At 43.5% G+C, this 27,570-nt stretch overlaps 1 protein-coding gene and 1 long non-coding RNA gene across 2 annotated transcripts in view; both read left to right on the top strand.

Moving 5' to 3' along the window:
* Window positions 1–363: 363 nt before the first annotated feature.
* ADRB1 (adrenoceptor beta 1) lies at window positions 364–2,094 on the top strand. Its single transcript, XM_025991888.2, has one exon. The coding sequence runs from the start codon at window positions 492–494 to the stop codon at window positions 1,950–1,952; it is 1,461 nt and encodes a 486-aa protein (XP_025847673.2). The 5' UTR covers window positions 364–491; the 3' UTR covers window positions 1,953–2,094.
* Window positions 2,095–3,542: 1,448 nt separating this feature from the next.
* Window positions 3,543–27,570, top strand: part of LOC112917867 (uncharacterized) — a 31,639-nt gene continuing 7,611 nt past the window's right edge. The window contains exons 1-2 of the long non-coding RNA XR_011997586.1: window positions 3,543–3,757; window positions 10,964–11,059. This is a non-coding gene — a long non-coding RNA (uncharacterized lncRNA). The remainder of the gene's footprint in view (window positions 3,758–10,963; window positions 11,060–27,570) is intronic.

Below are 27,570 nucleotides of genomic sequence, written 5' to 3' on the forward strand. Positions count from 1 at the left end.
TGGGAGGGGGGGGGTGGGAGGTGGGGGGTGCGGGGAGTTCGGATGCGGGGGGTGGGGGGGGTGAACCAGAGAGGGGCGTGCCTTTGCCCGGATTGGCTGCAGGAGCCTGACGCGAGGTCCCGGGGGCTGGCTCGGGGGAGTGGGAGCGGGGTGGGGTGGGTGCCGGGTGCCGGGGCCGCGGGCTCGGCGCGCTCAGAAACATGCTGAGGTCCCGGCGGCTGTTGCAGCAGCGGCAGCGGCTCCGGCAGCGGCTCCAGCAGCGGCTCCAGCAGCGGCTCCCGCAGCGGCTCCAGCGGCAGCAGCGGCGGCGGCGGCGGCGGCAGCGCACGGCTCCCGCGGGGAAGGCGCCCGGCGCCCATGCCTCCGGCCCCGCGCGGCGGCTGCCCTGACCCGGCCGCGACCCCCGCGCCCCACGTCCCCCGGCGTGGTCCCCGGCCACGGCCCGGGCCCCAGCCCGCCACACCCCCCGCCCCCGGCCTCCGCAGCTCGGCATGGGCGCGGGGGCGCTCGCCCTGGGCGCCGCCGAGCCCTGCAACCTGTCGTCGGCCGCGCCGCTCCCCGACGGCGCGGGCGCGGCCACGGCGGCGAGGCTGCTGGTGCCCGCGTCGCCGTCCGCCTCGCCGCTGGCCCCGACCAGCGAGGGCCCCGCGCCGCTGTCGCAGCAGTGGACGGCGGGCATCGGCCTGCTGATGGCGCTCATCGTGCTGCTCATCGTGGCGGGCAACGTGCTGGTGATCGCGGCCATCGCCAAGACGCCGCGGCTGCAGACGCTCACCAACCTGTTCATCATGTCCCTGGCCAGCGCCGACCTCGTCATGGGGCTGCTGGTGGTGCCCTTCGGGGCCACGATCGTCATGCGGGGCCGCTGGGAGTACGGCTCCTTCCTGTGCGAGCTCTGGACCTCGGTGGACGTGCTGTGCGTGACGGCCAGCATCGAGACCCTGTGTGTCATCGCGCTGGACCGCTACCTGGCCATCACCGCGCCCTTCCGCTACCGGAGCCTGCTCACGCGCGCGCGCGCGCGGGCCCTCGTGTGCACCGTGTGGGCCATCTCGGCGCTCGTGTCCTTCCTGCCCATCCTCATGCACTGGTGGCGGGCCGGGGGCGACGAGGCGCGCCGCTGCTACAACGACCCCAAGTGCTGCGACTTCGTCACCAACCGGGCCTACGCCATCGCCTCGTCCGTCGTCTCCTTCTACGTGCCGCTGTGCATCATGGCCTTCGTGTACCTGCGGGTGTTCCGCGAGGCGCAGAAGCAGGTGAAGAAGATCGACAGCTGCGAGCGCCGCTTCCTGGGCGGCCCCGCGCGGCCCGCCGCGCCCCCGCCCGCGCCCCCCGCGCCCGCGCCCCCGCCCGCGCCCCCCGCGCCCGCGCCCGGCCCCCCGCGCCCCGCCGCGGCCGCCCCGCTGGCCAACGGGCGCGTCGGCAGGCGGCGGCCCTCGCGCCTCGTGGCGCTGCGCGAGCAGAAGGCGCTCAAGACGCTGGGCATCATCATGGGCGTGTTCACGCTGTGCTGGCTGCCCTTCTTCCTGGCCAACGTGGTCAAGGCCTTCCACCGCGACCTGGTGCCCGACCGCCTCTTCGTCTTCTTCAACTGGCTGGGCTACGCCAACTCGGCCTTCAACCCCATCATCTACTGCCGCAGCCCCGACTTCCGCAGGGCCTTCCAGCGCCTGCTGTGCTGCGCGCGCCGCGCCGCCCGCGCAGGCCACGGGGCCGCCGGGGACCCCCCGCGGGCGCGCCCGCCGCCGTCCCCCGGGGCCGCCTCGGACGACGACGACGACGACGACGACGAGGACGACGCCGGGGCCGGGGCCGGGGCCGGGGCCGCGCCGCCCGCGCGCCTGCTGGAGCCCTGGGCCGGCTGCAACGGCGGGGCGGCGGCCGACAGCGACTCCAGCCTGGACGGCGCGGGCCGCCGCGCGGGCGCCTCCTCGGAATCCCGGGTGTAGACGCGCGCCCCGCCCCGCCCCGCGCGCCCCGCCCCGCCCCGCGCGCCCCGCGCGCCCCCCGGGGGACGCAGCGGTGGTTACTCCAGACCCAGAGCAGGTGAACTCCAGGCCCGCGACCCCCGTCTCACTCCTCCGAGGCAGACGCGCGAAAGCCACGGACCGTTGCGCACGCGGGACAGCGGCTCGCACGTCCGTCTTGGGTTCCTTTTTTCTTTCTTTCCTTCCTTCTCTTCCTCCCCGCCCCCCGTGTGTGTGTGCTTCGGCCTTTTCTTTGGCGTGTGCGTGTGATGCATCTTCGGTTTCTGGAGTTGTCTTGATTCCCCACCCCCGCTCCACCCCCGCCACCTCCAGGTGGTTTGTGACACTTGCTTCCAGGACTGGGTAGCAGCGGGAGGGAGAAGCATCGAGGTCTATGGGCTTGGCTTCCCGTCCCGTTCTGGGGCGCAGGAGCCAGCAGTCGGACACACAGGAGGGAATGACAGCGGCTAGGACGGATTTCCTTTGCTTTCCAGAGAAATTTCATTTTTAACTCCTCTGAGTAGTGATTTTTTCCTGTCCTTAAAGCAAAGGGGGAAGAAAGGATGGATATGCAAAAAAAAAAAAAAAAAAAAAGTCACGTTTCAAGAAATTTTAAGCTATTCTTGGAACAAGCCTCACCTTGCTTTCTTTTTTGTAGGGCACACCTGCTGTCCCCGCGCGCCTCGGTGGTCAGGCTGAGGGGTTTCTACCTCACACTGTGCACATTGCACAGCAAGATAGAAAGACTTGTTTATATTAAACAGCTTATTTATGTATCAATACCAGTTGGGAGGACCAGGCGCTGAGCCTCTGAGACATGTGACTCTGTCCATTGAAGACAGGACAGGAAAAAAAGAAAAACAAACCCACAAACAAACCCCAAAAGGAAACAGTTCAGATTACTGCACACATGCGTTTAAAAAAAAAAAAAAAAAAAAACACAAAACAAGGAGTAGTTCCAAATACCATTTTTGCACAGTGTTAGCAATTGTAAAGTCCACACGAGATACTACTTGCACAAAAAGAAATGAAATATTTTTTAACGGGGCAGGGGGCAGATCTTACAAAACTAAAATAAAATTCAGACTCTACTTCTGTTGTCTGTTATGTTATTGAGCTAATGGTTTATTGGGAAAAATACATTTTTATACTCTTTTATCATGGTACTGTAACTGTATCCATATTATAAATATAATTACCTTAAGGATTTTTATTATTATTTTTTTATGTCCAAGTGCCCACGTGAATCTGCTGGTAAAATTTAGCACTCGTGTGTAAATGGTATTTCCTCTGTCTGTTCTACCAAGTATTTATACTCTGGTGCAACTAACTACTGTGTGAGGGATTGGTCCATGTGCAATAAATACCAATGAAGCACAATCAAGATTATGTGCCGTGTGTCTGTAAGGGGTCAGTGATAATGGAAAAGACAGTTTGTTTTGTTCAAAATATAGGCTGGGTTTCCCATAGAGCTCTTTTAATAGCTTTTCATGACTCAGTAACATAGCAAAATGCCTCTAGACCAAATAAGGCATGCACCTACTGAGAGCTGCAGACTTGCCCTAAATTTTCACAGTCGGATTCAAGGTATCCTAGACTACTTATAGTTGTTTTCAAGATCCCATCTGCTGCACTTGACTTAAGAAGTGACATTTGGGATTGTGTATCTTTAAAAAAAAAAAAAAAAAAAAAGTGATAGAGCCAGGTAAATCAACTGCAACTTTGCACAGAAACGCAAGGGGGAAAAAAACTACCTCCTTGAATAATGAGTTGCCTGCCAGAGCGAGGTAAGTGGCTTCCACAGCTTGTTTTTCTTTTCCAGTAGAAAATCACAGCTTACAGATGATGATCAGTCTGTGCAGATTTCTCCAGTGGCCGTTTAGAGTGAAAAGTGCTTTTATGCTTAAGCAAAAATTTACAAAAAACAGCTTTTAAGTAAACATTTTTTTTTCTCTTATGTAATTAAGTAGACCATTTTCCCAGAATTTGGGGGTGGACACAGGTAAAAGCAAATGTGAAAATTTTTAACTCCCTAGCAAAAGTGTCACGCCCAAATGGATAGGATATTTTCCATAAAATTGGTTTCTAAAGAAAGTATAGTGAAATAGCATCCTGGGATTAGTTCTACACTTCTCCAAAATAAGTTTAAGTATTTATCTTTTTATTTTTAAACAAGCTTTATATTTCATGATCGTATAGTAAATAAACCAAATGGAGGATTATAAGGTTTTGACTCATTCTGGGCTTTAGCATGAAGAAACTATTCCCTGCTAAGGAAAGTCAAGATTGATTATCTTTTTTTTTTTTTTTTTTTTTTTTTTTTTTGGCGATGGAATATTCTAAAGACCAGGAGACAGTCTTCTGAGAAAGGTTAATGATGTAGATGTGTTGGAGACCAGACCAACAGAAGGTTGTATGAACAAAAGATGCTATGAAGTTTAACCCCTTTCTCCAGGGAAAAAAAAAAAAAGGAAGGAAGGAAGGGGTGGGAGGGGCAAAATGGCAAAACTTATTTAAAGAAAAATACTGAAAGAAACTTGGTTTGGAGAATATAAAATCAATCTCAGGTTGAAATCTCACTCCTTCCCCCAGATAGAGCCTACTTTGTCCTCCTTTACCCCACCATGAGTATGTAAAATGCATTTTGTTAGGGATTTTGTTCTTTATTTTAATTTATACTAGAAAATTGATAGAAAACGCCTACAGTTTCATCTGACAAATACTCAAACGCCAGGGTAATGTTTCCCTCTCCTGACTTCCTCATTGTTATTTTGTTTAGATAAGTCTTTGTGTGGGATCCCTGGGTGGTGCAGTGGTTTGGCCCCTGCCTTTGGCCCCTGCCTTTGGCCCAGGTTGTGGTCCTGGAGTCCCAGGATCGAGTCCCACATCGGGCTCCCGGGGCATGGAGCCTGCTTCTCCCTCTGCCTGTGTCTCTGCCTCTCTCTCTCTCTCTCTCTCTCTCTCTCTGTGACTATCATAAATAAATAAAAAGATAAGTCTTTGTGCCTAAATAAAAAGACAGTTTCCCAGCCCCAATTTCCAGGCCCATCAAAACTCAGGTCTTAAAATCATGACACTCCTTTAAACTTTAATAAACAAATATGTATAGTTTAACTACTTGGTCTAAACTCTTGAATGAATTACAAGAAACTAATCTTGGGTCCAGTTGGTATGTATTTGTAGGAAATGGAGAAAGATTTTTCTAGGATCCCTTGAGTACCCTGAGGATTATGAGGATTCTGAAACAGACCGAGTCAGTGATTTCCAGCTACCCATGATAACTCCTTTTTGGTTTTCTTTGAAGAAGACAAACACTGATTTATGACAGACATGCAGGAAACGGGGGCTGTCATTCCCAACAGCTCATGGCAACGAGAGAACTGTCGATCCTGTTTAATCTGGTGAAATAAGACACACCACAAGGGATAGAGGACAGCAATGAATATCCAGAAAATCAACCTCATGCCGTGAGTTTGTGTGCAACAAATTCCAAAGGCTTAAACCTTAAAATTAAAACAGTGACCTTCAGTGTGACCCAACGTCATTGATTCACTACACTGGAAATTATGTTTAGATTGTGCAAAGTTCTCTAGCGTATAACAAGATATTCCAGCATCTACAAATTCTCTCTTCAGTGCAGAAATGTGGGATTGGTATAGCGTATAGGTGAATCCTTTGCCAAACTTGCCTATGTAAAACTTCTCAAATGGAGTTTATTTTTTTCGGTCGGTGCTTTCTTTGGAACTGGAATTATTAATAAGTGCTTTTTGGGAATTACTAATAACTTCTAAGTGGCTATTGTGAAACCTTTCCTTGTGAGGCACATTCTCCTAGCTTATTTTAATTTTGTATTCTGAACATGCTAACTTCCTCTGGCAATATGTAAAATTGTCAGGCGGAAATTCTGCACCCAAAGTATCAGGATGATATTATCATTTCAAGTTTTTAGCAAGAGCTTCTAAGCAGGGGTCTAAAGGGAAATTAAGTTTTGCTGCCATATGTGTAAAGCTTTAAAAGAAAAAAAGATTTTTTTAACAAAGCTGGACCCATTAGTTCTTTTGAAGGAAAAAACACAAATAAAGAACCTTCGCAGTAATTCAAATTAAACCCATTGGCACGGATAATTTAGTTTTATTTTGTACATTTCTGGCATATTGTGCTGAGAAATACTAATTCTTTTGAATCCCTGCCAATTTGCTACTAATCAAAATGGAGAAGATATGCACTGTTTGGATTATACCTAAAAATAGTTGTGCTACAGTCACATCAGCAAATGGAATTAAATTAATTTCTCTCTCTCTTCTCCTTCACACATAACCCTCCACGTTATTTAAATTTCCATCAAGAATCTTGCTCCTGAATCTCAGAATTTGGTATTCAGTATGTCCTAAATGGCATTGCTACATTGCAAAGATTTTTTAAGCAAACTCCACTGGACTATTTTCTGAGACATACACCTCTCCTGAAATTCCCACTTTTACCTTGCTTTCACTTAAAGAGTAAATGAAATAGCCCTGAGAATGTAATCAAAGAGGTGGTAATACTATTAATAGGTGCTTTGTGGATTAATTTCCCTTCAGCAGAGTCTTTTTACCCTTTTGTGGAAAGAGGGAGATAGTTTCTGAATCAATAAGATTTGGTCATTTGACGGAGCAGTTAATAGGGTTCCAAATCTAACTGCTCTGAAGAGCAGAGCAGCCACAAGGAAAAGTTTATGCTATAACATCATCATGAGAGCATAATCTTTGCAGTATTGTCAGCAGGACCCAAGAAAGCACTGGAAGCAACCGTCTACACCCTTTAAACCTTTGCCTTCACTTGCATGTTGTGCAAAGATCACTCTGAACACATGTCTACCTTCTGCACCTGCTTGTCTGGGAGCCACCACACTCCCTTAGCGCTTCTCTTGAGCACTTCCTCAGTTCTTCTTGAATGAACTGAAATATCTAGAACATCTAATTCTAGATAAATTATCTTCATAGCAGCACTAATTTCTCATGAACAGTCTCCTAAGCCTCTGATTTTCAACATGTCTCAATGCTTTCATTATAATTCCTTTCTTCTCTCTCCACATTCCCTTGCTCATAGCTGTTAATTAGTATTAGCAAGATCAAGCTGTTTTCTTCCTATTTATGCCACAAAACTTAACCTATGATGATGCATTTTAAATGTGTTCAGTTTGGATTTCTTCCTGAGAATTTCAGTATTGCTCATAATTACAAATGAAAAAAAATGTTTTAAGGATTGTTTGTACATTTCCTATAAAAGGTCTTCACGTTGAGTGTAGGGTGTGGGGTTTTCTTAGGCTTTATTTTTCTGTTTTTCTTGACTTTTCACTTTTTAACCAAATGACCTTGTCAGTCTTTCAGTATCCTGATTGCAAAGGATAACATCAGCTAGTCCACCTTCAACTATATGTAAATCAGTTTTCAAGTCATTATTAGGTGAGCTTGGGTAAATTTCTGTTCTTGGAGAGAGAGAGAGAGGAAAAAAAAAAAAAAACACTTGTTCAAATAGATGGTCCAAAGACTTTGGCTGCTCTGGCTGGCCACTGGGGCCAGTGACCTTGGGAAAGTGGGTTGGTTTCCCTACCACTCAGGTTCACTTCCCACAAAGCCTGATCAGGAGGCTTTGTTTGTGAAACCCTTTGAGATAGGAGTTTATTGCTTTGCAAAGTCTATCATTTCAAGTACTTCCTCCTTTCTTTTCCCTTTCCTTGCAACTCCACCCACAAAATCCCTGGTTGCTGGTGTTTTTTTTTTTTTTTTCTTTTTAAGTGAAAGGAAAGGCTAAAAAGAGCAAAATATATATGTATAATACCCCATGAATCCAAACAAATAGTCCTTCACTTTTTATCACATTTAAAGTTCTGCAGAAACCTCAGCTAAATAAAATAACCTCCCTAAAAATCGGCTTAAAAAACCTGTTTGCCGTGTGCTAAGCAAAAAATGGTTGTTTAATGATTTTTCACCCACAGCCACTTTGAGAAAAAATGTAAGTCAATTTGGAAAGTTGCTCACCTCTACAATTTAGCATTGAGTTGTAAATGCTAAAAGCGACTCCCTGGATTGTTCTCTTTTTCTGGACATAGCAATTCAGAGATGAAAAATGCTGAGAGCAATGGGAGTTGGTCTTTTTGTTTACCTCTTTTGTGGCTTGGAGGGTATTGGATTCCTTCCTTCCCAACCTAACAGTGACAAACCTACGGGAACTTTACTGGCATAACATATCTGTTAACGTTAACTGGAGGAATTCACCTACCATCTTACTGTCCTTGTTAAAAATGCTTTTAAAAAGTAAACATGAATAGATGTTCCAATGACATTTTCTGCCACTCCAGGGAGTTTTCTTTCTTTTTTTTTTTTTTTCCAGGGAGTTTTCTAAAGCCATTAGAGGTATTACATTTTAGTAAGACGCTCCTCTTAAAGAATTCCTTGGGCTTAAATGATTCTGTTATCCACCTTGAAATAATTTTTTTCTCTTAAAATAGGTATACTTAAGTAAAACTGAGTCACTAAGAAAAACTCCAGACTCTGGTGTGGGAAGGACCTTGATATGTCTAGTAAACAATACTGTTTTACTCAAGCAAGTCTATACATCCATCAGCACAGACCACTGAAATTGATGGAATTCAGCTTAAGACTTAAAGACTTACCCAACCATTTTATAGCCTGTCCTATCAGCAAATGTTTCCTTTGTAGTTAACACAAATCCCTCTTGCTGTTTTGACTTGTGACTGATCCCCATACCATTTCACAAAGGATGACTGATCGATCCACCATTTTCTCTATAAAAATCCTTCTGATGATATACATGAAAAATAATGACACCCCCCCCCCTCAGCTTTCTATGCACTATTTCCATGTATTCATACAAACCACTTCAAATTCTTTCATTCTTCCTGGGGTTTTTTTGTTTTTGTTTTTGTTTTTTGTTTTTTGTTTTTTAAGATTTTAAAAATTCATTTATTCATGAGAGAGAGAGAGGCAAAGACACAGGCAGAGGGAGAAGCAGGCTCCATACAGGGAGCCTGACGTGATCCCGGGTCTCCAGGATCATACCCTGGGCCAAAGGCAGGCACTTAAACTGCTGAGCCACCCAGGCTGCTTGTCATTCTTCCTGTTTTTTAAGTGGGACTCATCCCAGCTACAGGCATTCCTCCTGGCTGGAAGCTAGAATGAAATGCAGCACAGTACAGTGTTATGTGTGACACCTGGTCTGGTGGCATCAACATATCATCCTTCCTAGAATCGTGCCATTAACTTTTTTCAATGTCACCAGAGCCACAAAATTCTGAAGATCTGAAAAAAAATATCATACAAAGCGACAAAGTGTAACATGAAAATTAATACGTCCTTATAGTCCCTGCATGAAACATCCTTGTGAACACAGAACAAAACAGGCAATATAAATGTTTCTCCAAAGGGGCAACCAAGAAAATTCCCTCCTCAAAAGGCAAACGTTTACAACTCTCTTCAAAGCTTTTGAGTATGACTATGCTTATACGGATAAATTAATTTTCTCACATTAGTTGTGCTCAGGAGACACCTGAGCTATTTAGAGGATTTCTGTGATGAGTCTTTGAGATGTGAGATGTGACTCATATATTCAACCGTTCTTAAAAGATTGAGGGTACTATGCACTGAGTGAGCTTGGGATACAACCAGTCTAAGACTCTGAGCTTGTCCCCGAGGCACTCTGACTGGAGAGATTAGACCTCCACATGGGAAAAGAGACAAAGAATGAGGCAGGCATGGTTGAGTGCCAGAAACTCAGGCGAAAGCAAGGGCTCTAGACCAGCACTAGCCAATAGAAATATAATGCAAGCTCTATATTTAATTTTACTTCCTCTAGTACCACATTTTAAAATTTTTTTTAAAGATTTTATTTATTTACTTACTTATTCATTTATTCATTTGAGAGAGAGAGAGAGAGTACACAAGCTGGGGAGGAACAGAGGCAGGGAAACAAGCAGACTCCATGCTGAACACAGAGTCAGATTCAGGGCTTGATCTCATGACCCCAAGATCACAACCCAAGTCAAAACCGAGAGTCAATGGCTTAACCGACTGAGCCACCCAGGCACCTTTACATTTTTTAAAAAAGTAAAAATAAACAGGCGAATTTAGCATTATCATTTCGACATGTAATTGATATAAAACAATTTAATCAGATACATTTTTTTAAATCGGATATGTAGGCTGCATCTATAGCCCATCTTCACTGGGACTCTCCACATTTCAAGTGTTCAATAGCCAGTGGGTGCCAAATATGGCCAGTAGGTGCCAAATTGATATTGCAGCTATCGAGTTGAGAGAAGGGAATGGGTGGAGGGGTGGCATATCTGATGAGGGTCTTGGATAAGAGGATAAAATGATGTGAAAAGTCATTCCATGAGAAGTTACAAGAGGGAAAGAACTGCAGGAGCACATACCACAGAGGTATGTGTGTCGAGATGAATTTTCAAACAAATGCCAACTGTAGACAGTTTCTGTGGTTGGAGTAATTAGAAGATGAAGTTGGAAAAGTCATTTGGTAATGGATCAGAAGACTAATGCAAAAGTGATGAACTCTAACCTTCCTGAAAGCATGGAGATTTATGAGCAAGAGTGTCATGAGAAAGACAGTGTCTTAGGAAGAGTAACCTGGCATCAGAGGCATGATGGTGGGGGCACCTCAGCGGCTCAGTGATTGAATGTCTGCCTTTGGCTCAGGTCGTGATCCCGGGGTCCTGGGATCGAGTCCCACATCAGGCCCCCTGCAGGGAGCCTGTTTCTCCCTCTGCCTATGTCTCTGCTGTCTCTCATGAATAAATAAATAAAATCTTTTTTTTCTTTTTTAAAAAGGGATGATAGGTGGATGTAATGTCTTAACCCTCATAATCATCAATGATGACATTTTCCAAATCAAAAAACTAAGATTTGCTTAATCTCCTATAATAGATACGAGTTCATTATTAAATTGGCTTTCTGGTTTTTGTATCTCAACCTCAGGGGCTGACCCAGAGAACTGCTTTTTTGCCAATCAAGTTTCTATGTGCACAGGACTGAGGGCCCAGAAAATGCCCAAAGATCATGCCCCCAGTGGAGGTAAGGCAACAGAGCTCAGGTAATTGGTTCAAGGCAACAGGTGAGGAGTTTTAATCAAGTCTAGGCACCCGACTCCTAAGTCTATCTCCTATCCATGCACCAAACTTTTGTCTAGAGGCTATTGTAGGATAAAGGCCTTGTCTTCTTATCTTGAACTCTCCAATGCTCCTGTGCCTGGCACAGGTTATGCACTCAGAACATTCATTGGCAATCTAACTAGAACCAAAGAGCCAAGTTCTCTGGCTTCTGTAGCAATCCAGGCACATAGTGATAACAGGCCTACCTAGACCTGTGCACCACAAGAAAATCTGATGTGACCCTCTATTTCTTTTGTAAATTCAGATTTTTCCTACAGACATAAAGAATACTTTTTCTAAGAAGTTGCCAAACCTCAAACTGACATGCATAGGAAACAAGCTCTGCTAGTGTCACAGGAAACAATGGGGTTATTTCCCAAACACTTCTAAGAAATGAATTTATTTCTAGAAATGCACATAGATTGCTGGAATTATGTACCTTGGCAACATAAATTCAATGAGTATGAGGGTGGTATACTGTATATTATCATTCTTTAAAAATAGGCATTTCACTAAAACTATTAACTCAGAACGACATGTTCTAGGCTCTAGGTTCAGTTGTCAGGGGGCAAAATAGTTGATTTACTTGTCACGTAGTGTGTTCTTTCCTAAATGGGATTTTCTCCTTTCTAACTGAGAGATCTATAGCCATTTTTCTTGCTGGACTTCAAGAGAAAAAAGTCCCTTTCCCGACTCTATGTGGTCTCCCTGGATCCTAACAATCAACATAGCTAAGAGAATCAATCAGATCCTACTTTGTCAACACACAGATTTGTTTTAAATTTTCTGTCTGCATTTCAATCCTGTAAGAAATGACATTATATCCCTAAAAAATGTATTTGGAGCAAACAAACATCATAGTTCTCTCAAAGTTTGCATCTCCCATTCAGGGCATTTCCACTTGAAACAGATTCACAATCATTGTCTTGCCATCTTAACACAAGAAATAAAGTTCATGTCGAATCCTTAGCTATTTCAAGGGAAATTATATGGATTCTTGCCTTTTGACAAAGCATTGGGACTTTAGCTGGTGTTCTTTGTTTATGTATGTATGTATGTACTGAATATTGCACAGTTCATTTAAATAGCATTATATTTGTATTACCATAGCAGGATTATTGTTTGTGAGAGACTCGGTGCTGAGGCTTTAGACAAGGAATGTGGGCAGCAATGCAGGGCCTACCATGAGGTGACCCCCATGAAAGGCATGGCCTTCAGGCATTTACAGACCCTCAGCCCTAAACACTCAGAAACTTATGTGGCAAGAATGCATTTCTCTAGGTCAGCTCCTGAGATTGATACATAAAATCAGAAAGCCAGTTTAATAATTTCCAATGCAACTGTCCCAAAGCCTATTACACCTCCCTGAGCATGATCAGATGTTCTCTCTCCATGCCCAGGGAAGATAATTATAATTGAAAGACTACTTAGGAAGTATGGGGTCAGAACAAGGGAAGCTGGTTGTAAAATTTAATGTTAAGGGCATTAGGCTAAAATTGATCAATGCATCTGTTTGTATAGTGGGCTGGAATATTGGAAATCTACTGGCTTAAAGACCTATTCTCCTTTCTCTCCTCGATAGGGCTTGGATGGAAACCTGCCTACATTTGACTCTTTCTCACCTTTTGCTATCACCAAGGCCTCCACCTTCCAACAGATACATCTTCCTTTGTAGAAGTTAAGATACTTAAGCAGGTCACTGTCAAGTGTTACTGATCTGGCTTTTTACAAAGACTATATCTCTGCTTTCACTTATTATTTCTGAGTTCATGAGGGTGGGAGTGGAGAGGATATTTTGCTGGCTCCCCAATGACATTAAGATTAAAGCATATTCCCCACTAGAAAAGCTCCTGTTTCTGTTTCTACATTATGGGAACCCAGGTATTTGATTCTATTAGTCTTGAGAACAGAAATAGCATTGTTTCCATTTCATTTAATGATATAGATATATTAGATAGATGATAGATGGATTAGATATAGATAGATGATAGATTAGATAGATAGATAGATGATAGATAAATAGAGTGAGTGAGTGAGATTAGACAAAATATCTGGTATAAATCCACAAACCCTTATTTGAGGCTCTGTCCTTTGGACCTCTCAAGAATTTTTTGAGTTTTAGGAAGGCAAGTATGATGCATACATGCATACACTATATATTACATAATACCCTAAGCAGAGTCCAGATCAGAATTTTATAATCAAACATTAATGTCTCTGCAGTGAAATGTTTGATTATTCATACTAAGTGGATAAATAATGACTATAAATAGACTCTCACTAGTTCAGGTCAGGTTTGCTGCCAAATGAGTCCAAGTCAGGTCACATTTACTCTCAAATGATTTATGGAAAAGCTCTATCCTCAGAACTTTCTGGATTAGGGAATCAAGAATGAGAAACTGTGGACCTGTAATATGAAATGTTCCCTTGTAGAATGGCATCTATTTTTCAGGGCAGGCAATGAAACATCTTTAGACCTACTAAATATGTTAAATCAATTACGTTATGAGTAATACTATTCAATACATACTTGTAAGAGGGGTAATGAAACAGTTATTGAGGCAGTGGCAATTGCAGGGAGATTTTAAAGATTTTATTTATTTATTTGAGAGAGAGAGAGTTAGAGTGTGTGAGTGGGGAGAGGAGAAAGGGGCAGAGAGAGAGGGGTAGAGAATCTCAAGTAGACTCCCCGCTGAGTGTGAAGCCTAACTCAGGGCTCCATCTCAGGACCCTGAGATCATGACCTGAGCTGAAGTCAAGAGTCGGGACCCCTGCAGGAAGATTTTAAATAACTAAGGCTGCTTTCTATTAGCAGAGATTAAGAAAGGCAGGGACACTTGGCTGGCTCAATTAGTAGAGCACACAACTCTTGTTCTCAAGGTCATGAGTTTGAGCCTCACCTTGGGCATGGAACCTCCTTAAAAAAATAAAAAAGAATAGCCAAAGGCATGAAGGTGATTGATGAGCAGTTTCTTGAAAACAATAACAATATATCACATAGCCAATCTTCTGTTTGTCTGCTTATCTACATGTCTACATGTGCGTACTAGGAAAGCATCCTTGATGAATACATGGCTGATTCCAAGGAATCTCGGGACTGGAACAGACCTTTAGAATCACTGTAGTCTGACTACCTCTTAGATCAAAGAATCTTCTTATCTATGAGCCCCTTTGAGATTACAAAAGGAAAAAGGAAAAAACAATGTTATGATCTTCACCCAGAAAGATGCACATAGTAAAAAGTGAAAAGTGTCACAGTCATTGTCAAGGGGTCTTTTGACCTCTGGTTAAGCATTCCTCCCTTAGATACTTGCCATATTTGAAAAGAAAGCTAATGTGTTTTTTTATTTTTATTTTTTTAGATTTTATTTATTTATTCATGAGAGACACACACAGAGAGAGAGGCAGAGACACAGGCAGAGGAAAAAGCAGGCTCCATACAGGGAGCCTGATGTGGGACTCAATCCCGGGGCTCTAGGATCATGCCCTGGGCTGAAGGCAGGTGCTAAATGGCTGAGCCACCCAGGGATCCCAGAAAGCTAATGTTTTATCATTTCACAGCAATCTTAGTACCCTGAGCTTCTTTAGGTTGCCTCATAAATTAACTGTGGTCATATGTTTCAGTGGCTTCTGTGACATTTATCTCAACTTATGATTCTCGATGCAATATTTATAAGATAAAATATTTTAAACTCATTGTGACCCCTTGTCTTTACCTTAAAGGTTAAGAAAAGGAAGCATAATGGCATTTTTAGTTTCCCTTTGTGTATTTTAACATCCCCTATCATCCATAACTCAGGGGAAAGAAAAACAGAAAAGAGGTCCTCTATGGAAAGACATAACATTTTCTGCTAGTAAATGTATCAAGCATCAATTTTCAATTTGACATTAACTGGGAAAGGAAATGATGAAGTAAATTTTCTAAGTGTTGCACTGTCACTGGAGAAAAGATTTATATTAGTGCCTGGCATCAAATCATGATTTAGATTTGTCAGTAGCAGGCACACCATTTCTTCTTTTTGATGTTTTTAGGAGTCTGATAGAGGATTCTGGGAGGGCTGCAGTATACCCTTCCTTCTGCACACTTATCTGAATGGTTCATGAAAAGCATCCTTTTCACAATCTAAGCGTCTCAAAGAGACTTGCTCACAAACACCAGCACCTTGGCACACCTGCAGAAGGAATGCATGAACTAACTCTGTGATCACATTGCAAAGACTGACTTCCTTTTGCACGGGAAGTTGAGAGAGCAATGGTTCCTTGCCAGGTGTGGACAGAAAAGCTTCCCTGTGCAGCCTCTCTCCATTTAGGCTGGTGAAATTAAATATGAACTGTCCTAAGGGCAAGCTGGATCCCAACTGAAATCTCACCCTGTTGCTAGGCGTTATCCAACCACTTTACACACTGTCTTCATGAGCATACAAAGACTATGCAGGAAAAGAACAGGTAGGTCAACAAAAGCACCCCAAAGCCAGGTGACTGGTTCCTCACCCTTCCCACACACACACTCTCCTTATCAGGTTCAGCCCTGAGCCTGCAGAGAATGATGGAGAGTTCTCCTTAGGCCAAGTGGCCACAGGGTATGGAAGGTTTTCTTTCACATTGTTACCCTTGGGGACCACTTCTCCTTCCCCAGTAGGACAAAAATCCTCAATCATAGAGATTAATGTAACTGGTTTGTTCCTTTGCTGCTATTCAGTGTCAAAAATATACCATGACCATTACGAAACACGAAATGTGATAGGAGCTTAAAAACATTATGCTAGGTGAAAAAAACTGACACAAAAGCCACATATTGCATGATTCTTTTTATATGAACTATCCAGAATAGGTAAATCCACAAAGATGGAATAGAGGCGAGAGGTGGCCAGAGGCCAAGAGGGAGGGGGTTATGGAGAACGTTTAATGCATTTGGGATTTCCTTTTGGGGTGATGAAATTGTTCTGGACCTGGAAAACAGTGATGGTAGCACAACCTTTTAAAAAAATTGTATTTAATTTCTCTCAGCAATGTTTTGGACTATTTTTAAAGATTTATTTATTTATTTGAGGGGGGTTGAAGGGGCAGAGGAAGAGAAAGAATCCCAAGCAGACTCCCCACAGTGCCACAGCCAATCTCATGACTACGAGGTCATGACCTGATCCAAAACCCAGAGTAAGGCACTCAGCTGACTGAGCCATCCAAAAATCCATGTTTTGTAATTCTTTAAAGTAATCTCTACATCCAGGATGGGGCTGAAACCCACAACCGCGAGATCAAGAGTCACACACTCTACCAACTGAGCCAGGCAAGCACCCCTACACCGCCTTTTTAAATGTACTAAATGCCACTGAATTGCACACCTGGGAATGGTTAAAATGGTGAATTTTAGGTTACATGTCTTTTACCACAATAAAAAAAAATTCAATAGGGTCCTTTTCTACTAGGTTTGCAATGTCTTTAGATAGACAAAACCATGTAAAACAAAAATTGCGGGGAATATTCCAACAAAAGGGAAAGAGAAGGGAAGAAAATTTATTCTGGTTTTAAAAATAGTTAAATTTATTTTTATCAAAGTTGAAAGCAAGCAGAGAAGAATCTTAATCTTCATGAGCCAATGTGATTCCCTCATTTCACAGATGAGGAAGTCGAGGCTTCCATGGTAACCTGGTCTTGGAAAGCAGACAACCAGATTTGAATCTGGTTCTGTGGATGTATTGGCTGTGTTACTAAAGTACAGTTACTTAGTGTCTCTGAACCTCAGTTTCCACATCAATAAAAGGGGGTGGAAAGTCCTCAATACTGTACTCCCCTGAACGTCCCCAGATGATTTGTTGATACAGCAAAGCCAAATTTATTAGAACTTACTGCGATAAAGGAGAACACCATCTCAACAAAGTCTTAGCAGCGTCTCCAAAGGAAATGTCAACATGGATATTTATAGGGTATTCAGAACTGGTCACAGTGATTTACAGCAGCTCTTTGAAGGTGGAGCTGAGTGAGACGAGCAGAGTTGTGGTATCGCGTCTGTGGTCGGTGGGCATAGCACAGCAAGGGGATTGAAGAAAGTCTTGACGAGTAAACTGCCATTTGAAAAGCAATGCCATTTGTTTGCCTCTTGCCTCTGGTAAACTGATCTGCAGGATTTCCTGCAGCAAACTGTGCAGTTATTTATTGGTTTATAGTCTTATCATTCCCAAGGGAAGGTTTCCTGGAACAAATAGCTCATACTGACATGGCTGGTCTCAGTTCCAGGTTCAAAGAGTTCTGTTATGTTTGGTGTTGGGGGGAGGGGGGGGGTCATAGCTCTCAGAGGTACTATGGTCATCCATTAAGCACAAGCCCACCCAGTGCCTGGACCCACTAAGTCCTTTATTTTCTCCCAGAGTCGCACCACCATTCCCACTAAAAACTCACTTCTAGATGGGGAATGTCGGCCAGAACCCGAACCACCCAGGTCTTCCATCTTGCCTTCCAGAATACCTCCCACCAGCTGCAATTGGACTAGGTTCCACTTGTTCTGGAACAAATGAATCCAGCCACAATAAAACTCCCGAATCTTTTCACCCCTCAGAATGAAGCAGCAGCAGAGCAGAGCAGTTACCATGGCAACAGACCTGGGTCCTAAGTTTGCTGTCACTTGATCTTTGACCCTAGGCCAGTGATTTACCTCTTCAAACTCACTTCCTCATCTGTTAAATGAGAATGACTTGGCCCTCAATACATATCAACCAGTTTTTTGAATGATGTAAGTAAATTCATAGTCCCAGATTCTAATTCAATTTACTTTCTAAGGATGAAAAAGGATGCAATTCCTTTGTTTTGTTCCCCTTATCTTCTGGGAGGATCTAGGAGGGGCTTTCAGGATGCTGAGAGAGTCTTTCCTGTGGAATCCTGAGCCTGACCTGTTCAGAAGAAAAACATGGAATCCCAAGGGAGAGACTGGTACGAGAGTCCCACAAACAGATTTTCAGGCTAAAAGATAGAATTTTCAGATTTTCAGGTGGCCCAAAGTTTATTTGATGATCTGAACTTAGCCAAGCCAAAATTCTCTTTTTTACTACTTGTGTCCTCTCTTTCCTATGGTGACTTCTATTACCTCTCCTGGGCAGAGCTGCTGACATTTTTAACGGCTTCATTTTCAACCTGATTTATTGCCTAGGGGTCAAGTACAAGCGTTTTTGTTTCAGTATTTATTTATATAAACGAGCAGTTTGTCTGACCTGTAGAATTACCCACATTCACATGGCAGGTTAAATCCATGACACGAGAGAATTATGAAAAATTCCTATTCTGGGTACTTCCAATGGAGGCACGAGATAAAAAGGCCCTTGAGCTGGGGATTGGGACTGGCATGGCTTCTAGTGCCCTCTGCCTCCAGTAAGTTTGGGGGAGCAATTTTCTGTCTCTTAACCACAATATTGAATTTCTAAAAAGACTGCTGGTTGAACAAGGTAGCAGCAAAGACTTTTTTCTAGCACTGATTACTTGTAACTACCTTACATTTAACCATGAAATGTTAAACCTGAAAGTTCAACCTCTCTTTGAAGGAAAATTCAATGATTTTAAAGTGTTTTTAAAAAGATTTTATTTATTTATTCATGATAGACACACAGAGAGAGGCAGAGACATAGGCAGAGGGAGAAGCAGGCTCCCTGCGGGAATCCCGATGTGGGACTCCATCCCAGGACCCCGGAATCACGACCTGAGCCAAAGGCAGATGCTCACTACTGAGCCACCCAGGTGCCTCTTTAAAGGGGCCTTTAGGGGCACCTGGGTGCCTCGGTGGTTATGCATCTGCCTTCAGTTCAGGTCGTGATCCTGGGGTCCTGGAATCGAGTCCCACATCGGGTTCCTCGTAGGGAGCTTGCTTTTCCCTCGGCTTATGTCTCTGCCTCTCTCTCTCTCTCTGTGTCTCCCATGAATAAATAAAGTCTTTTAAAAATAAAATAGGGATCCCTGGGTGGCACAGTGGTTTGGCGCCTGCCTTTGGCCCAGGGCGCGATCCTGGAGAGGCGGGATCGAATCCCACGTCAGGCTCCCGGTGCATGGAGCCTGCTTCTCCCTTTGCCTGTGTCTCTGCCTCTCTCTCTCTCTGTGTGTGTGTGTGTGTGTGTGTGTGTGATTATCATAAATAAAAAACAAAATAAAGAGGTTTTTAAAGAGTTAATTGATTTATATTTTTCTCTAGAAATATGTATTGAGCCTCAGCTAGAAGCCAGGTACTACATGATGTAATGAAAACATACAATTGCCAATCCTGGCTCCTCGTAGCATAAGTGGATAATGTCAGTCTCCAACTGAATTTTGCAGGGTTTACCATGAGACCCCCCCCCTCCAAGAGGGAATAGATCCCCAAATGGGCAGGGACAATCAAAGAAAGCATCGCCAAAAGGCTTCAAGTTAAGCTGGAACTTGGTTGATGAGTAGTTTTTGCCAAGTTGGAAAGGGCATTCCAAGCAGAGGAGGGAACTTTCCAAAGTCATGGAGGTAAGAAAGAATAGGCTGGATCCCAGAGGTGGCAAGAACATTTCCATGGCTGGAACCTAAGGCCACCAAGGCGAGCACAGTGGGAGAGGATACACGGCACACAGGCAAAGGCTAGACTGGGAAGGAGTCTATAAGTCTGCCCAAGAATTCTAGACTTCATTCTGAAGAGTGGAGAGTGTCACTGAAACTTTCATGTAAAAGAATGACCAACTCAGGCTTGAGTTCCATTGCACGCACTCCACCAGAACAGGGAGGATTGTCTGGTGGAGAAAGAACTGGAGAAAGGGATATAAGTTCAGTGAGTCTCAATGATAAGACAAGGCTATAAATTGCAGAAAGGAAGAAGAGCCTCTTGGCGGGTGTGTGTGTGGAGGGGTAGGAGCAGCAGCGGGGGGGGGGGGGGGGGGGCGGAGTTCAAATAGTTCAAATAAACAGAGCTAGATGTGTGGTTTGAGCTTCTTGAGTTTGACGGGACACCCAGGGAGAGATACCCACCAAGCAGCTAAGAAAATGGATTTGTGGCTCAGCCTAGGGCTAGATATGGAGATGTGGGGATAGTTGGCCCACCTCTAAGGAAAAGTGAAAACACTCTAATAGCACCAACAAAACCACAAAAAAACAAGTGAGAGAATCACGATGGGGAGGGGACAAACGCTGGGGAAAGAAATAGTCATTTCTAGTTTCCTTAGATTGTTTTCTTTTCTTTTTTTAATAAATTTATTTTTTATTGGAGTTCAATTTGCCAACATATAGAACAACACCCAGTGCTCATCCCGTCAAGTGCCCCCCTCAGTGCCCGCCACCCAGTCACCCCCACCCCCCGCCCACCTCCCCTTCCACCACTCCTAGTTCGTTTCCCAGAGTTAGGGGTCTTTCATGTTCTGTCTCCCTTTCTGATATTTCTCACTCATTTTTTCCCCTTTCCCCTTTATTCCCTTTCACTATTTTTTATATTCCCCAAATTAATGAGACCATATAATGTTTGTCCTTCTCCGACTTTAGATTGTTCTCAAATGACAATATTTCTAATATCTTCACAGACAAATGCTTCTTCCTTATAGCCAATTCAGACATTATATAAAATAGTTAGAAAAGCATAGAATTATATAAAATAGTTGCAGGATTATTAAATATGATGTACCTATGTATATATATGCACATGTATGTACATGTGTGTACATATATCCTTTATGTATGTATAAAATGTGTTTATATATGTCATTTCCATATAAATATATAGAAAGTGCAGACATACATACATATATATCTTTTCTATATATGTGTGTGCATACACACACACACACATATATATATTCTTTCTCATTCTAGAAAAACATGGTGCATCAGCTTCAAGACAGGTGAGTTCCCCAAGAAGAGCTAAGAAAGGGTTATATTCTCTTTCCTTATAGTTTTAGTTTGTTGTCCAATTTATGCAGGACTTTCCCCCTACATCATTAAAAGAATGTGTTTGGCACCAAGGACTTGGTATCAAGCAGACAACATATTTCTTACTTTAGAAGTGCCACTGGTAGAATAAAGAGCCTGAGAACCGGAACTGCGGCCAGAAATAGCAGGGTAAATTCACCCACTTCCAAGAAGGTCACTCAGTTTCAGAACAGGGTGCAGGCAGATTGAAGCAGATTCTTGGCACTGCCACCGCTGCGTCTGTCTGTTGCATAACTGTCAAGTTCCCTTGACCGAGAGCACTGGTGTTGACCGGGCATTTTCTGTTCCTCTCTGTTCTACTGTTTTCCAGCTATGTCAAAATAATCACTATTATCAGGTGACCTTCCCTAAGTCAGCCTCCTTTCTGTTTCTAACAGCTACCTGTTGAGAATCCTATTTTTAATGAACAATTCTAACCCAAGAGCTGTCATCTGTCAGGTTGTAAATGTTAAAAATAGGAGTCCCAGACATGTAGTCATTAGACAACAGAAAACCATAAACAATCAGAGGAGCAAGTGACAGCAGATGTTAATTACATCGGACCCCCTTCCTACACTGGAGCTGAGGAAGAGGAATCCATAGGCAGCGGCAAGCCATAAGGACATAGAGGGGGCCTTGCCCCTCCCAGAACCAGGTCCGACCCACAGGAAACTACATCACATTAATAACTATAGCTATGCTCCTTGTTTTTTGGACCTGTCCTCGAAAAGAAATTGGAAAAATAGGATAATAATACTTCAGGAATGATGCATAAAATCAGAATACTTTAAAAACAATTGCTAGTCTTTCTCTTGTGTTGCTTATTTTATTTAGCACTATGCTCAATGCCCTCATGGGTGTCACTCGATCGGAGAAAACCCTGTGAGATGAATGTTATCACATTTTATGGATGAAGAAACTAAGGCTTAGTGAGGCCCAATAACTTGCCCCAAGTGTGGAGTTGGACAAGTGGCTGTACGGTGCTTTAGGAGCCCTGGCACCATCCTTCAGAGCTCTTCTTGTCCACCCATGTGCAATGCTCCAGACGGTCGCCCACCCAGGACACCCAGTGCCCTTTAATGGAACAGAAGTGAGGAGATGCCTGGGTGGCTCAGTGGTTGAGCGTCTGCCTTCAGCTCAGGGCGTGATCCTGGGTCTGGGGATCAAGTCCGACATTGGGCTCCCTGCGAGGAACCTGCTTCTCCCTCTGCCTATGTGTCTGCCTCTCTCTCTGTCTCTCATGAATAGATAAATAAAATCTTTTTAAAAAAAAGGAAGTGGGAGCACCATCTCCCCCTCCCCCTGCGGGGTTCTCTGATCCTCCCCCTGCTTTGTCAGGTGGGTGGTGACAGCCTGAGTCTTGCTTAAGAGAGTAACTCTCCAGGGGATCCCTGGGTGGCGCAGCGGTTTGGCGCCTGCCTTTGGCCCAGGGCGCGATCCTGGAGACCCGGGATCGAATCCCACATCAGGCTCCCGGTGAATGGAGCCTGCTTCTCCCTCCGCCTGTGTCTCTGCCTCTCTCTCTCTCTCTGTGACTATCATAAATAAATAAAAAATTAAAAAAAAAAAAATTTAAGAGAGTAACTCTCCAAATCACCCTGGAGTTGGGGAGTGAAAATTGCAATTTATTTGATGGGGCCATTCTCCCTACCTCAATGCTGAACCATGATGACCTGGGTAATGTCCAAAGGTGCAAGATCTAAGGATACAGCTGCATTTGTCAATTGAAGATCACGATTTTAATGTTAGTGACTGCTTCTGTTTTACCCCAAAAGACCTTTTCTTTTCTCATGCATGACAAAATCTGTTTTTCCTTCTTTTTTTTTTAAAGATTTTTAAAAATTTATTTCTTTATTTGAGAGAGAGTGAGAGAGCACAAGCGGGGGGAGCGGCAGAGGGAGAAGCATCTCCCCACTGAGCAAGGAGCCCGATGCGGGGCTCAATCCCAGGACCTGGAGATCATGACCTGAGCTGAAGGCAGAGGCTTAACCCGTTTAACCGACAGAGTCACCCAGGCACACCTGTGTTTTTCTTTCTGATTTGTACCCTACATACCTCATTTCCATGGTCTTAGCCCCTGAGTGTTTTTCCACAATTTCCCCTGAATTAGGGAAATTCAAATTTCCACATCCCCAGAATCCTAAGACATAAACTACTTAATGCAACTGAGCAGTAGACATTTAAATAGCAGCCCCAGGTTCATTGGATTACTTGTCATTAACAACCACATGCATGCGGGGAGAGGGATAGAGTCCCCGCTAATTGACAATCACGCAGAAATGAATATAAAAATTCCTGAAAAGCTAATTGTTAAGTGTTTATTAAAGCCTAACTGTATGCCTGTGCTGAAAACCAGAATACAGAGAACTTAGTCTGATTGCACTCAAAGGAATAATTAGCAGAAAATATGACACTATATGTAATCAAGTAAGATGTGCAGAATGTGATTCAGCTGATCAAAGGCTGTTGCATAACCGTGTTTTAAATACACACCTACAGTACAATAGAGTGAGCTACAATTTTCTTGGTAAAAATCAAATCAAGGGGGATCCCTAGGTGGCTTGGCGGTTTGGCGCCTGCCTTCGGCCCGGGGTATGGTCCTGGAGACCTGGGATCGAGTCCTGCATCGGGCTCCCTGCATGGAGCCTGCTTCTCCCTCTGCCTGTGTCTCTGCCTCTCTCTCTCTCTCTCTCTCTCTGTCTCTCGTGAATAAATAAATAAAATCTTAAAAAATAAAATAAAATCAAGGGTGCCTTGGAGGCTCAGTGGTTGAGTGTCTGCCTTGGGCTCAGTTCATGATCCCAGGGTCCTGGGATGGAGTCCTGCATTCAGGCTCCCCGCAGGGAGCCTGCATCTCCCTCTGCCTATGTCTCTGCCTCCCTCTGTGTCTCTCATGAATAAATACATAAAATCTAAAAAAAAAAAAAGTCAAATCAAAAGTCCACCCTTTCCTATAGAAAGCTTTGACATCAGGCTAAAGACATCAGTCACGATTTTTCTTTCTGGCATTTAGGTTTTCCTCTTACTTGAAACTCATTTTAACATCTTTGAAATATTTAAGAAGAGATGCAGTCATAATGGCCACAAATAGTACTTTCCGGTGCAAATAAAAATTGTTATTGCATTACCTACTTGCTCTTTGGAAGTTATTTCAAAAATGCATTTTCTAGGATGATGCTGTTATTAGGATTTTACTTTTGGAATCCAAATAATGATAGCCTCCTCCCTTCCTTTCCCTGAAATGCGTCTGCTGGGAGCCCTGATGCCACAGCAATGATTCTCAAGATCTCCTAGAGAAAATACTTCATAAACTATATAGCCAACCTCAGACTTTGAAGAAGAGAAGGCAAGTGCAGCTGGCCGTATGGAGGCCTTCTAAATTCCTTTTCCAGTTTGTAGTGCTGCAGAGAAGATTTTCCATGAAGCAGTCCAACCTCTGTTGCTGCAAGACCTGTTTTTTTTTTTTTTTTAAACAAGTCAGTAAACTAACTGGAACTTCTGTCCAGTCTGGTGACTCTGTATAAATGGGTGCAACTTTAACTCAACACATTAATTTCTTTCTAGAAAACAATTTATATTCATTGAATCATGGAATCCCAGACTTGCAACAACCTTAACAGTTATCCACTCCAAACACCGATCTCACGCTTAAATTGTTCATTTCGAAAGAAGTTTATTTTCCAGAGCAGCTGAACTGGTGTCCCAGAGTCAGAGATTTCGCATGTCCCTGCCCCTTCAGAGCAGATTAGTTCGGACATCGTCTCAGTGCTGATTACTCTTGCTGGGTAGCGTGGACAGATTCTGCGTGCTAGGTTTGGTAGTGGGTGAGAAGCAGAGACTTTCCTTCTAATTCTATATATAAAAATAGATGCCAGTATTATTATTCCCATCTTCCATATGAGAAGACTGAGACCCAGAGACTGAGTGAGGCGAGCTTGAATCCAGGCCAGTCAGGTTCCAACACCTACACCCCTTCTGCACTCATGCAACCATACCACACTAGTAGAATATTTGGATAAACCCAAGAAAAAATAAGGGGGAAAAACTTTTAAAAAGAGACTAAGATGGTTTGTTAATAGGGTGAACTGGAAACCGATTTATTTGTGGTCACCCAATAGCCCCACATATTGTTTCTCCATATTTATATTTACCTTTTCTCCATTTAAAAAAAAAACAAAAAACAAAACTCTGGGGCATCTGGGTGGCTCAATGGTTGGGTGTCTGCCTTTGGCTCAGGGTATGATCTTGGAGTCTGGGGATCAAGTCCCTTATCGGGGTCCCTGCATGAGGCCTGCTTCTCCCTCTGCCTATGTCTCTGCCTCTCATGAATAAGTAGATAAAATCTTTTAAAATAAATAGATAAAATAAAATAAAAATAAAAAAATTTAAAAATCTACACTTTTGAAAGTTCCCAGCATGTTTGTCATTTTACTATAAACCTCTCCTAAATACATAAAGATTTGAAAAATTCCTCTGCCAGCCAGCCACCCATAAAACAGGATGAGTATTTTCCAACTTCAGGGCTGGAAAGCTGACCAGAAGAGAGTAAATACATGAACTGGCTCAGGACAAAAAGTTCAGAAATCCAGGGCAGTGGTTGAGAGAGTTTGTCCTAGCATGTGCTCAGACAATGGGGACACTAATCAAGCCGAGGGCTCTGAGTAGGAGACCAGAGTGTCTAATAACTGCCTGGAGTAAGTAAGGTCTTCCTGGAAAGGAAGCTTCACCTGTGCAACGTCCAAGGGAATAGAGGCTGTGCTTGGACTGCAGACAGGAGCTGGGGAGAGGCATCTGATGTCAGAACAAAGGCCTGACAAGCCTGTTCAACTGAATCAAGATGAATTGATTAACTAGGGCAGAGCCTTACTTGTAATTACCTCTCTGTATTTAGTCTATATTCCCAAATCTCATGTAGGAGAGCAGGAAAAAAAATTTTTTTTAATCAAAAACTGTCATGTTGATTATGCCGAAAACACAGGGAGGAGGGATTCCAGAGAGGGCAAGCCAGCACACAGCAACGAAAGGGAAAATCCAGTCCATGGGGGTGGCAACAACAAGTTATCAACAGCTGCACCAGGAGGTTTGTATCTGGGGGAGTCTGATTCATTCTCATGCAAGAATTCAGCAGAAGGACCTTACACAAAGGGTCAGATGTGAGTTTCTATCCTTTGAGTCTATATTTGTTTCACTCTGATAATAACTGCTCCATTCATGGTTTGCACATCTATAATTGACTGCAACTGAGCTCAATGGGGTTTTGCTTTTCCTTAAAATTTTACATTTTATTAAACAGGAAGATAAAGAGAATAAAAAAGTAAAGATTATTAGGATCAGGTATCTGTATACCACCGCCTCCTAGAGTTGATTAATATTAATATCTGGACACCAAAATCTTTTAAGAATTAAAAAATAGGGGCACCTAGCTGGCTCAGTCAGTGGAACATGGAACTCTTGGTCTTAGGGTTGTGAGTTCGAGCCCTACGGTGCGTATAGAGATTACTTAAAAATTAAAACATTAAAAAATTAAGATAAAAAAGCTGAAGCTCGTTGGCTTCGAGAGAATGTAGGTGAGCGGGAGTAGGAACAGAGGGAGAAGGAGAGAGAGAATCTCAAGCAGACTCCACGCTGAGCATGGAGCCTGACGTGGGGCTCAATCCCACCACCCTGAAATCGCGACCTGAGCTGAAATTAAGAGTCAGACACTCAATCCACGGAGCCACCCAGGTGCCCCTATAGTTTGATGATATTTATGCACAAGTGAAAGACATTAAAGTCTTTTTTAAAAAGCACTGAACTGCACCTCCAAGGGTATCATGAGGATCTCTGATCTATTAAATTAAAAAGCACAACATTTTAATGAATTGCAATGAGTACTAATCCGCCAAAATTCTTTTGTTTTTATTTCAGGGAGCTGTTTTATTCAAATGAAAGTGCTTTGAAGATGAAAGCACATTTTTTTCCTCCCGGAATTAAATTATTTCATCCCTCTCCCCACAAAGTTTATTAAAGTCAAAAAAGTAAACACTTATCTTCTTTCCTTCTCATGGAGTTTCAACTTTTGCTTCTGTTACGGCTTGCTTCCATTTTCTATCCTCACAGTCTTGTCACAGTTTGTAATTTCCCTGTGCTGAAAGATAGTCTTTTCCACCCCTTAAATTATGCAGAGTAGTGATCTGGAGGGAGGCCTCATTAGCTTATTTTGGTGTGTGGCTTTCTTTCATTATTTCATTGCAAGGCAATATTTTTTTAAAAGACCTCATGCTGGTGAATGGAAGTTGAAATGGAGCACAACAACTTGTTTGGAATCTGAGGGTCTGCAATGTAAATGCCCAAGTTTGTTTTTAAAAGGTTTTCATAATCCATTGCATAAATATACACATTTACATAATTTCCAAAACATGTGCTTTGAAGCCACGATCCTTCCTGCATTATCTATCAGTAACTAGTAAATGTGGGATCTGCAACATGTCACTTTGTCATTTTCGAATTCTGGGAGAGCTAGTACTCAGAGGGCGGACTTAGCCCATCTGGCTTCCAGAA

This window comes from Vulpes vulpes, chromosome 15 (genome assembly GCF_048418805.1).
Source record: "Vulpes vulpes isolate BD-2025 chromosome 15, VulVul3, whole genome shotgun sequence".
Lineage (NCBI taxonomy): Eukaryota > Metazoa > Chordata > Mammalia > Carnivora > Canidae > Vulpes > Vulpes vulpes.